General features: G+C 33.0%; 1 protein-coding gene across 4 annotated transcripts; it reads left to right on the forward strand.

Annotated features, from left to right (window-relative positions):
• Window positions 1–403: 403 nt before the first annotated feature.
• On the forward strand, window positions 404–7,288 carry LOC114316648 (disease resistance protein RUN1). Of its 4 annotated transcripts, none has more exons than XR_014338934.1 (6): window positions 404–1,264; window positions 1,661–2,753; window positions 2,873–3,178; window positions 3,278–5,132; window positions 5,862–5,995; window positions 6,662–7,288. XR_014338934.1 is itself a non-coding variant. In XM_082884493.1 (5 exons), exons 1-4 carry the CDS (start codon window positions 774–776, stop codon window positions 5,111–5,113), a joined length of 3,726 nt encoding a protein of 1,241 aa, XP_082740619.1. In that variant the 5' UTR covers window positions 404–773; the 3' UTR covers window positions 5,114–5,132; window positions 6,662–7,288. The 4 variants fall into 4 exon arrangements, 1 of the variants encoding a protein (XP_082740619.1); XR_014338933.1 differs by having other exon boundaries at window positions 5,862–5,951; XR_014338935.1 differs by having other exon boundaries at window positions 5,862–5,943.
• The last annotated feature ends 5,431 nt before the right edge of the window (window positions 7,289–12,719 follow it).

Raw genomic sequence — 12,719 nt, forward strand, 5'->3', positions numbered from 1 at the left:
ATTAGGAACCAGCAAAGGTGTAAAGGAGGCCAACACCCACTACCAGCAAAGCTTTAGATTACACTTTTATATTATTGTAATATCTTACCTTATGCCTTCGTACTCCATTGTATCTTTCTCCTCTCTATAAATAGAGAGACCTAATTCTCTTGTAAAAACAGATATACAACAAGCATACATTATTCAATAATACAATTCTCTATTTATTTTTATACATTTATTCTAACAAATATAAAAATAATTTTTCAACCATCAATTGAAGTGTAATTTCTCAATGTTTTTAACAATTGATAAGTATATATTTTTTAATATATACCATAGGACAAACAATTTTTTTTTTTTTTTTAACAAGAAAAAAAAGATGTTCTAATATATAATCATGGCATTCGTGAGTCTAAATTCCGAAATAGCCAATTACCAGCATGAATTAATCCAATTCATAAAAAGAAATCCAACACTAAAACACGAATGGAGCTCGTCAAGCACCCAGCAAAGCCAAGACCCACCACAACTGTAATTTCTAGGAAGAGAAGGTTGATGTAATTATTATTATTTCAATTCTTCCTTTCTTCGGAGGAAGAAATTTCTTGGAAATTAACTTTCAGACTTTGACTAAGACGTTGACTCAGTGTACAAAGACCAAGTAGCGTGCAAGTAACGCAAATGTGCAGAGTATAGAAACGAGAGATACTTGTAATTTCTGTTTTCTCATCAATCAAAATCCCCAATCTTTTGAGTAAGAGATTTGGTAATACACCAACCAAACAGTTACAATGGCTTCATCTGTTCCATCTTTATCTCGATCTCGATGCACATACGATGTGTTCTTGAGCTTTAGAGGCAAAGACACTCGCGATAACTTCGTCAGCCATCTATACGCAGCGTTGGCTCAGAAGGGAATTCACACCTTCAAAGACGATGAAAAGCTCGAAAGAGGAAAATCTATTTCTCCGGAACTCCAGAAAGCGATTCAAGAATCAAGGTTTTCAATTGTGGTTTTGTCCAAGAACTATGCTTCTTCCAGATGGTGTTTGGATGAGCTTGTGGAGATACTTGAATGCAGCAACACAACTGTTTATCCGATTTTCTATCACGTGAATCCATCGGATGTGCGACGCCAAAGAGGGAGTTTTGGGGGTGGATTTGAGGAATTGGTGTCCAAACAGGAAGTATTGGGGATGGAGAAGGTCCAAAGGTGGAGGAATGCTTTGGAGCAAGTTGCCAATTTATCAGGATGGCCTTACCCTAGCGATACAATTGTTAGGTATTTAACTAAAATATTCTCCTTTTGCTCTCTTTTTATTTCTATAATTTAGATTGAAGATTCAATCCTGTTTGGTTTCAAAAACAGTTTTTTTTTTCTTCATATTTTAGTTAATTTTTTTTTAGATGCATTTAATTTATAATATAAATATATTTAAAAAGTAAGATACAAAAAAAGTTGCGAAGATGTATTTAATTTTTATATATTTTTTGTATTTAGTAAATTTAAAAAAATAATAAAAAATTGACAATTTTTTGTACTTTTAAATGTATCCTGATTAAGATAATCTAAAAAAACAGACAGAGTTATGTTTTGAAATCATGTTTCTTAAAATTTTAGTTGAATTATTTATGTTTGTCTCTTTTTATTTGTTTTACTATTCCCCTAAATCCACAGGTCTGAATCAATGTTCATCCAAGAACTTGTTGGGATACTTTTTAGAAAATTAAACCATACATATTCAAGCGTCTCTGAAGACTTAGTTGGGATGGATTCTCCTATGGAGAAAGTGATTGAATTGTTAGGATTAGGGATGGATGATGCTCGTGCTGTGGGGATATGGGGAATGGGTGGAATGGGTAAGACAACTATTGCAAGAGCTATTTATGACCGTATCTCTTCCCAATTTGAAGGTTGCAGCTTCATTGAAAATGTTAGAGAAGTTTCAGCAAAAAGTGGTCCGAAAACTCTGCAAGAACAACTCATTTCCGAAATCTTGTTGGAAAAAGATTTGAAAATAGGAAGTGTTGGTATGGGAGTAAGTATGATAAGGAACATGGTATACCGTAAAAAGATTCTTATTGTTCTCGATGATGTGGATGAATCAACAGAACTTGAAAAATTGATAGGAGAACAGCATTGGTTCGGTTTTGGAAGTAGAATCATTATAACAACTCGAAATCAACATGCATTAACTAGATATGGCATAACACATATTTATGAGGTTGAGGAATTAAGAGAATATGAAGCTACAGAACTCTTTAAATCGAAAGCCTTCGGGAAATACCAGCAAGTGGAAGACTATGGAGAACTTGTACCTCGTGCAGTAAAGTATGCTAAAGGAGTTCCTTTAGCTCTCAAAGTTTTGGGTTCTTTTCTTTGTGGTCGAAACAAATATGAGTGGGAAAGTTCATTAAACAGGTTGAAAGAAAGCCCTTTGAATGAAGTTCAACAAGTACTCCAAATAAGTTACGATGCATTACAATTGGTAGAGAAGGAAATATTCTTAGATATTGCTTTTTTTTTCAGAGGGAAAAACAAAAATGATGTAACAAAAATTCTAGATAGTTGTGGCTTCCACCCAATTATTGGAATAGATGTTCTTGTTAAGAAGTCTCTTGTAACTATCTCGGATAATAAGGTGATGATGCATGATTTGATACAAGAACTAGGGTGGTATATTGTTCGCCAGAAATCACCTAAAGAGCCTGGGGAGTGTAGTAGGTTGTGGCTTCAAGAAGATTTGACACGTGTGCTGATGGAGAATACGGTAAGAGATCTTATAGAAAAGCATGACCACTCTAAACTTATTTATTTAACAAAGCTAATTCTGCATAATTTTGTCAGCCTTTTGACATTGTGTTGCTGTTATTTGCTTGTGCTTATTAGGGAACAAAAAAAGTGGAAGGCATAGCTGTGGATTATCTTGACCTCGGACATCAAGATCCCAAGGACATTGGCCTGAAAGAATTGAAGTTGAGGCCTAAAGCTTTTGCAAAGATGTCAAACTTGAGAATTCTCAAAATGTGTTGTATTCACCTCACAGAAGACCTCAAATATCTTTCTAACAAGTTAAGATATCTTGATTGGTGCGGATACCCTATGAAATGCATGCCTTCAACATTTCAACCGGGGCGTCTTGTTGAACTTCGCTTAACCTATAGCAGCATTGAACAACTTTGGGAGGGAACAATGGTATGAATGTGCATTATGTTTTATTATTCTAAATAAGATGCAAAGTCCTTGACACAGTATATTTTTCGTAATGTCTTTTTATTTTTTGTTTTTCTTCAGCCACATCTAGGCATTTTGAGGATCATGAATCTTAGTCACTCAACATGTCTAACCAAGAGCCCAGACTTCACGAAGGTCCCAAATCTTGAAATATTGATTCTTGAAGGCTGTACAAGTATGGTTAATCTTCATCCATCCATTGGAATTCTTAGAAGGCTTATTTGCCTCAACTTGAAGGACTGCAAAAATCTCAAGAGTCTTCCAAGTGACATTCAATTGGAATCTCTTGAAGTTCTTAATGTCTCTGGGTGTTCAAAACTTGAAAACATTTCAGTTAACTTTGGATATATGAAATGTTTATCACAGCTTTATTTAGATGGGATTGGTGTAAGTGAACTTCCACCTTCAGTTGGACATCTTACCAGTCTTGGTTCACTGAATCTAAGCAATTGTAAAAATTTGAAAAGTATTCCAGACAGCATTTGCCAGTTGAAAGCTCTTACAAGTCTAAACCTCTCTGGGTGCTCCAAAGTTGACAAACTTCCGCAAGACGTGGGTTTCCTAGACTGTTTAAAGGAGCTTCGCGCAGATTGCACTGCAATTAGACAAGTCCCCTCCTCTATTGGACTTCTGAAGAAACTAGAAATATTATCCTTACGGGGGTGTAAAGTACTAACATCTAATTCATGGAGTTGTTTTTTCTTGCCTTCAACTTTACTTAGATGGAGAGAGAATTCCATGACTTTGGAACTAGCAGCTTTGTCAAGGTTAGTGTCTTTACAAAAACTAGATCTCAGTTACTGTAATTTAAAATCTATCCCTACATCCATTTGCCACATCTACTCGTTGCACCAATTAAATCTCAGTGGAAACAGCATTGAAAGTTTACCTGCAAGCATGAATCAACTCTCGAAGCTGTCAATATTGCTTTTGGAAGGTTGCAAGAGGCTTAAAGAACTGCCAGAGCTTTCATCATCAGTACATAAAATACTAGCTGATGATTGCACATCATTAAGAACAATATTGAGTCCATCCACATTCAACAATGTTGACTTCTTTTCCTTCATGAATTGCTTCAAACTGGTTGAGAGCAAGCAGAACAACATCTTGACAGAAAGATTTATTTCAAATTTAATTCAATCTGTTTCTTTTATTGTTTTCCCCGGGAGTGAGATTCCAAAGTGGTTCAGTCATCAGAGTAGGGGTTCTTCAATATCTTTTGAGTTGCCTCCACATTGGTATAATAGCAGGTTCTTGGGAATTGTTTTAGCTGCTATTGTAATCAAGGATAAATCCAAGTTCCAGGGGTGCTATTCTTTTAAGATGACGTTTAAGCGCCTTAGTACTCAGACGGTCATCGGAAATTGCTGTACAGTGAATCTACATTTTCAATTTGCGAATTCTGGAAATGTACAAGTTATTTATTTACCACACTTTGATTTTCTGGGACTAATGGAAGATTATATGGAGCAATTAAATGAGGGTGGAATTGAATTTCAAGTTTGTTTTGTTGAACTCCATCATCTCTGTGGCATTGCAAGGCATTTTGCATATTATAGTAAAAGGAAAGCAAAATATATGGAATGTGAACTTGAATGCGGGCATGTTGTTGCAGTGGAAAAGCTCGGTGTCCATTTATTATACGAGAAAGCTGATGAAGAAGCATTGATTACATACAGACCTGAAGAAAACATGGGTGTGGGTGTGTTCCATGGAGACTTGGATAGATTAGTAGAAGTTGTGAATGCTAGTGCTACTACATCAAAGAGAAAATGCGATGACCTCAATAACAACAATGACTGCGATGCAGCAGTAGCAGGACCCAGTGGAAGTGGCGGATTTGATGATCAGGAGGAGGAGGACCACCTCAATAGCAAAAGGCTTAGGAGCGAGTGAAATTGGCAGCTTTGACCAGGTATGTACCTTGAACTCAGTTAACACCAACTAAAAGTGTCTTCAACTCACACACTCCACTATAAATGTCTCCAATTACAAGCAAGGAAAATAATAATAAAAACAATGAAAAGGGACACCAGAAAATAAACATAACTATTATATTTATTAGGATAAATTTCAAATGAGTCAAATTGATCTAATTTAAAATGTACCATCCAAATCTTTTAAAGAAAGATAATAAAATATAGTTATGGTTCCTAAAGTATGCATTTCGTACTACTTTTTTCTTATATTTTATGATTATTAGGTTAATGATTTAGATGGCCACTTGAAATTAAAATAATTTGACTTAAATTGAAAACTTCAGAGATGAAATTGATAAATTTTGAATTTGAAGGACTAAAAAGTAGTATAGTGCACATATTTTGAGGACTACAGATGTATCTTTATCCTATTTATTTATCTCAATGTTGTTGAGAATTTCTGATGTCTCAATCAACAATTTTTCCTCAATGCTTGACTTTAGACTATGTTTGGATGACTTTAATCAAAGAAAAAAGGAATAGAAATCTCATTACTAGAAAACACATTACAATGAATAAAAATCACATGTCAATGTTATTCAAGTGTTTGGTTTGGAATCAATCCTACTTTCATGAAAACACAAACAATATACCAAACAAGTTTTCGTCTCTAGTTTCCAAAAAAATAAAAAAAATAAAACAGATAACCAAGTTTGCATTTACAGGACTGCAATATTTGGGAATACTGGTGCAGAGGCCAACGAGCAGACAGAAAGAACAGAGTGCCATGGTCAAGATCTTTCAGTTGTGAGGGAGTAAGACCTTTTCTGAATGTGACATTCCTAGCAGGATAACAATAGTTGAGACTATTTTCATTTGTTTCATTTCTTTTGGATGATATGGGAATTGCTTTTTAACAGCAAAAAATAGTCCATTTCTGGTACTAAAATTTTAAGCATTTATCTACTTTCTTCTTTTTGAAGTATAAATGAGTGTAGAAATAGACAATTGAAAGAGTGAATGTCATTGGCCTCAAAATGAACAACAAAGGTAAATATTAATTCTTTACATTTTTTGTACCAATGTGCAGAACAGTATAATGTAATAACTTAATCATAGAGCCCAAGTGGTCTGGCGGTGTGATGAGATAATTTTCACCATTTAATAATTTCAGAGTTTCTGGACAATATAAAGCTAAGCAGAAAAATAGAGAAAACAAAGATTGACGGAATAATTCTAGCATTATGAGTAAATTTAATATTATCAGTACAGGTACAAGGTACAAGCATAGACACTAGAAAGTTAGTTACAAAGAGTTGAGAACTGGACAAGATCCAACTCATTAGTGAGCTTCTAATTGAATGGATCTTCGTCGTCTATTTCTAAAACAGTTAATAATTGAACTCGTCAAAGATTTCAAACCTCATTGCTGTACACCTAAAATTACCCAATTTGGATCATTATGGAGACAATGCTAATTGCCCTAAATCCTTTTCTGTTATTAACAATTCTCTTTGGATTGCAGATCGCCTCATACACAGGATCATAATTGATGGCTCATGGATGAAGGATACTTTGCTCGTGGGAGGAGCTTGGGTAGCTTTGGATGAATTTGATAATCAGATTGGGGCACACACTGCAGCCTTCTTCCCTTTATCGGCATCTATGGCAGAAGCCAAGGCGTGTCTTGATGCAGTTTGATGGTGTGTAGCTCCTAGTGTCAAGACTGTTAACATATACAAAGACTCTCATGTGTTAATTAATGAATTATCTTGTGGATCAGCTAAAGCTTTGGATCGGCTGTCTATTGTTAAGGATATTGAGATGCTCTTCTGTTTTCTTTTTTCTTTTTTGGGTAAAAAAGATATTAAGATGCTATGTAGGGTCATTTTGGGAAGATAGTTATAATCAGTTTTTGGTTGAAAGCCGATTATAATCAACTTTTTGTGAGAGAATGAAATGGGTTATAATCTGGGAAAATCCACTTCCCAAAAGATCCCGTAATACGTTTGAGTATATTTGTGTTACAATTCCTAGGAACGTTGTTGGTGTAGCCCATAGAAAGGCAAAAGCTGCTCTTAGACGATGCAGTAAATTTTGTGTTGTACTTGCAGCTTTATCTATACTTCAGAATTTAGTCTCTTGAAGCCTCTATCATGTACTGCCACGTGTAATTTAGGTGATTTGACAAACAAAAAAAAAATCACATCCCACGTTTTCTACTTTCTCCCTCAATCAACTATTCAATACTCAATTTCCTCTTTCTCTCTCTCTCTCCTCAAATTTCTTGGCTCAGAGTTTTCTCTCTACCACCCCCATGGCCACCGCATCCCCAAAGCTCACTTCCAGAGTCCTCTTCCTCTCTTCGCTGCCGCATTGTCAAAAACTACCGCTATTGCTGCCGTTGCTAGAATCACCACAACAACCCTCTTTTCTCGCTGCCCGCAAACCCTTCTCGATTGATCTGAGATCTCTCTCCCCCTCTTGCCGCGACCGAAGCAGAAGCTGTCTATTCTTCTACGATGAACAAGTTGCTTCAATTGAGAAGGCTTTCGAGAGCTCTCAAACCTCATGTACCTTCTTCCTCAATTCAAAGATCATATGTCTATTCTTCTACGGACCTTTCGGAAGCTTCGAACAGTGCTTGCAGTCCTCCTCTCTCACCCCATTCTAGAAGCTTATGCTCTTGCCCTCTGAATCTCCAACACGAAGGCTCAACCTCCATTGATTATAGGTGCGTACCCCAAGTTTTCAGCGACCAAACAATTTATTAGAGGTTTTCATAGTGACATAGGTTTTGAGAGATGGCCATTTCATTCTGAAATTCTGTATGAATTCAAATTCATAGTGTTGATTCCATTTATTGTCTTTGGTGTCCATTGGTTTTAAGGTATTTTTTTTTAAATACTTTTTTTTGGGGGGGTTTTGGCTAAGTTATTTTAATAATAATAATTATTATTATTTTAAATCTCTTTGATTGTAAGTGTTTTAATGGGTTTGTATTTTTGTATTTTGTGTGTACTAATTTAATTATACTTCTTATTTTCTTCATTAAAAAAATAAAAGAGGATGAAAAGTTTTATTATATTATCAAGTTCTAAGAGAAAAAATTTGATTATTATTTTACTTCGTTTATATAAAAAAAAAAAAAAATTCAACGTAATCGTTTATATATATTTTTTTGTGTATATCAAATTTATTTGACTATAAATATTCTAAGAATCTTCTATTTATAATTTTTAAAAAGAGTACTATTTTTTTAAGAATTATTATTTTATTTTGTTTATATTTATTTTTTTAATAAATTTGTGATGTATATTTATTTTTTTTTAAATAATATTTTTTAAATTTACACGCACATCGTGTGTGCCCGACCATTAGTATATATAAATGGATTATGCTTTCTTAAATTATAAAAAAAATAGGAAAATGTTTTGTAGCTCAAAACCTTTTCCCCCGAATCCCCCGACTGTCCAAAACGATGTCGTTTTGGGCAATTTCTTTTTTTTTTTCTCCTCGTTATGTCTGAAACAGAGAGAGCAAAGAGGAGAGAGGAAGAGGAAGAGAAAGAGAAACAGAATGAGAGAAAGAGAAGAGAGGGGAAGAGGGAATGGAGAGAGAGAGGGTTCAATCGTTGCCGCCTCCGCCTCCGCTTCCGATCGTTGCAGCCCGCCGCCTCCACCTCCGCTTCCGATCGTCGCAGCCCGCCGTCTCTGCCTGATCTTTGACCTCCGTCTCTGATTGTGGGTTTGATTTGTTTCATGGATTTGGCTTGGGTTTGATTTGTTTCATGTATTTGGGTTTGATTTGTTTATTTTTTCAGATTTTTACATTTTTTTTTCTCTCTGCTGTGTTGATGAAGATGTGTTGGGTGGTTGATGAATTTTTTTTGTCCCTCTCTCTACTGTGTTGATGAAGATGTGTTGGGTGGTTGATGATGATGATTTTCTCTCTCTCTGTGCTACCCTCCTTTTCTCTTCTTTCTTCTTCTTCTTTTTTGATTTTTCTTCTTCTGCCAAAAAAAAAAAAAAATAATCAAAACGACGAAACGACGCCGTTTTGATTTCGGGCCAAATTCGAGCTCAAAAAATTCGAGCTATGTAGCACAACTGAAAAAAATATCCTTTCTTTTTATGTTTACATATAATCAGGGACGGAACTAAGAGAAGACTATAAGGGGCCATGGCCCCCCTGCTTCTGTGAAAAATATGGTTGGTCCTAGCATTTTAAAAATATATCTCATTTTGTACATAAAATGGCCCCTGGTATAAAAAAATATATATATCATTTTTCTCCTATCTTGCGCTCTCTTTTTATTTTGCACCAAAAAAACTTTATCCTATTAGAAATTACTTTTATGGTGTTTGAATTTTTGTGTGTATATACATAATTTATATATCATATTATACATACATGTGTGTATATGTATATTGTGAAAATTTTTTATTTATCTTTTGACCCCTCCGGTGATGAAATTCTGGTTTCGTCCCTGCATATAATCTATGGTCAAAACAACCAACCTCCATGTTGGTTCCATTCTTATCGCACCCTATATGTCACATCGACTGCTCATCGACTCTGGTACCGGTGTAGGCTGAGCTACATATTTATAGGGGTTAAGACTCATCAAACTTGTAATTAAGGCTTATTTTGGAAAGATGGTCAAAAGTGATTTTTTGACTTTTAACCAAGCTTTTGGCTTTTTTGTTTAATATTTATTTATGATGTTAAATCATAATAAATAACCAAACTACTCCCATTTAATTTAAAATATTTACAACTTCACCCATATAGCACATTTTGACTCATGAGGGGTAGAATTATAATTTCACCACTGGCTAAAAATCAACTTCCCAAAGGAATAAAAATATAAAAAAGCCAACTTTTAGCTTTTGCTACAAACCAAAAAAAGTGTCTAAAAACTATGTTCCGAAAAGATGCCTAAGAAGATGCAGACTTAACAAAAAGGATCTTATTTGTATATATTTTTAGGACCTTTGTTAGGTGTGTCTTGCATATGGTATGCAAGGCACTTACACCCTTTTTATTTTGTATTTATACATTTTTATGTATTGGGTTATGTCAAAATATTTGAAAATTTACATATTGGTGACCTGTTAAGTAGGTCACTTTCTAGGTAAATTAATTAAATAATATATTATATGACTAAAAGTGTAAATTGTCACAAAAAGGTGTAAATAATTTCACAAGAGGGCGTAAGTTTTCACAAAAAGCGTAAATTTTCACAAAAGGCGTATGTAATTTCAGAAAAAAGCGTAAGTGATTTTTGAAAACTTACACCCTTTGGGAAAACTTACGCTTTTTATGAAAAGTTACGCCTTTTGTGAAAACTTATACTTTTTATAAAAACTTACACTTTTTTGTGAAATTACTTACACCTTTTCTGAGAACTTACACTTTTTTGTGAAATTATTTACTCATTTTCTGAGAGCTTACGCCTTTTGTGAAATTACTTACACCTTTTGTGAACGCTTACTCATTTTGTAAAATTACTTACCAAATGTGTAACTTTTGACAACTTACATATAATACTTACATCTTTTATGAAACAAGTTGCACTTTTTTTGAAAAGTTACATCATATGTGAAAAATTCTCTTTCATAAACTTTTTACCTTTTGTTAAAACTTACACATTTTCTAAAAACTTACACCTTTTCGTGAAATACTTACACATTTTCTGAAAAGTTACTCCTTTTGTGAAATAATTTTTTTTATAAAATTTACACATTTTCTTGGAACTTGCACCTTTTGTGAAAACAAAACTTACACCTTTTGTGAACTAATTTCTTTCATAAAATTTACACCTTTTGTTAAAACATATACCTTTTTCTGAAAACTTACACCTTTTCATGGAAATACTTACACATTTTCTGAAAAGTTACTCTTTTTGTGAAATAATTTTTTTCATAAAATTTACACATTTTCTTGGAACTTACACCTTTTGTGAAAACGAAACTTACACTTTTTGTGAAGTCACTTACATCTTTTGTTAAAAAACTTACACTATTTCTGAAAAGTTACACCTTTTGTGAAATAATTTCTTTCATAAAATTTGCACATTTTGCTAAAACTTATACCTTTTTGTGGAAACAATTACACATTTTCTGAAATGTTACTCCTTTTGTGAAATAATTTTTTTCATAAAATTAACACATTTTATTGGAACTTACACCTTTTGTGAAAACAAAACTTAAACCTTTTGTGAAGTCACTTACATCTATTGTGAAATAACTTACACTAATTCTGAAAAGTTACGCCTTTTGTGAAATAATTTCTTTCATAAAATTTACATATTTTGCTAAAACTTACACATTTTCTGAAAACTCACACCTTTTTTGAAAAGTTACTCTTTTTTTTTTTTTTTTTTTTTTTCCAAGAAAAGGTGTAAGTTTTGGCAAAAGGTGTAAATTTTATGAAGAAATTATTTCACAAAAGGCGTAACTTTTCAGAATTAGTGTAAGTTATTTCACAAAAAATATAAGTGACTTCATAAGAGGTTTAAGTTTGGTTTTTACAAAAGGTGTAAGTTCTAATAAAATGTGTAAATTTTATGAAAAAAATTATTTCACAAAAGAGTAACTTTTCAGAAAAGGTATAAGTATTTCCACGAAAAGGTGTAAATTTTCAGAAAATGTGTAAGTCTTAGCAAAAGGTGTAAATTTTAGGAAAGAAATTATTTCACAAAATGTGTAACTTTTCAGAAATAGTGTAAGTTATTTCACAAAAGATATAAGTAGCTTCACAAAATGTATAAGTTTCGTTTCCACAAAAAGTGTAAGTTCCAATAAAATGTGTAAATTTTATGAAAACAATTATTTCACAAAAGAAGTAACTTTTCAGAAAATGTGTGAGTATTTCCACGAAAATGTGTAAATTTTCAGAAAAAGTGTAAGTTTTAGCAAAATGTGTAAATTTTATGAAAGAAATTATTTCACAAAAGTTGTAACTTTTCAGAAATAGTGTAAGTTATTTCACAAAAGGTGTAAGTAGCTTCACAAAAGGTGTAAGTTTCGTTTTCATAAAAGGTGTAAGTTCCAATAAAATGTGTAAATTTTATGAAAGAAATTATTTCACAAAATGTGTAACTTTTCGGAAAATGTGTATTTTCACAAAAGGTGTAAGTCTTGTTTTCACAAAAGGTGTAAAATGTATAAACTTTATGAAAAAAATTATTTCACAAAAGGAGTAACTTTTGAGAAAAGGTGTAAGTATGCTCACAAAAAGGTGTAAATTTTATGAAAGAAATTTTTTCACAAATGGTGTAACGTTTCAGAAAATGTGTAAGTTTTTTCACAAAAGGTGTAAGTTTTGTTTTCACAAAAGGTGTAAGTTCCAACAAAATGTGTAAATTTTATGAAATAAATTATTTCACAAAAATTGTAAGTATTTCCACGAAAAAATGTAAGTTTTCACAAAAGGTGTAAGTTTCAACAAAAGGTATAAATTTTATGAAAAAAATTATTTCACAAAAGGTGTAAGTAATTTCACAAATTACACTTTTGGCGACCAAAAGGAATTTAGTCGCCAAAAGTTATATTTTTGGGGACTAAAAATTTTATTAG

This window comes from Camellia sinensis, chromosome 8, assembly GCF_055761805.1.
Source record: "Camellia sinensis isolate YWXY chromosome 8, ASM5576180v1, whole genome shotgun sequence".
Lineage (NCBI taxonomy): Eukaryota > Viridiplantae > Streptophyta > Magnoliopsida > Ericales > Theaceae > Camellia > Camellia sinensis.

Excerpts from the sequence above, each read along its gene's own strand:
- LOC114316648 (XM_082884493.1), top strand. The coding sequence starts at position 774 with ATGGCTTCATCTGTTCCATCTTTATCTCGATCTCGATGCACATACGAT. Across the intron at positions 2,754-2,872 it reads GTGTGCTGATGGAGAATACG|GGAACAAAAAAAGTGGAAGG; the intron begins GTAAGAGATCTT and ends TGTGCTTATTAG. Across the intron at positions 3,179-3,277 it reads AACTTTGGGAGGGAACAATG|CCACATCTAGGCATTTTGAG; the intron begins GTATGAATGTGC and ends GTTTTTCTTCAG.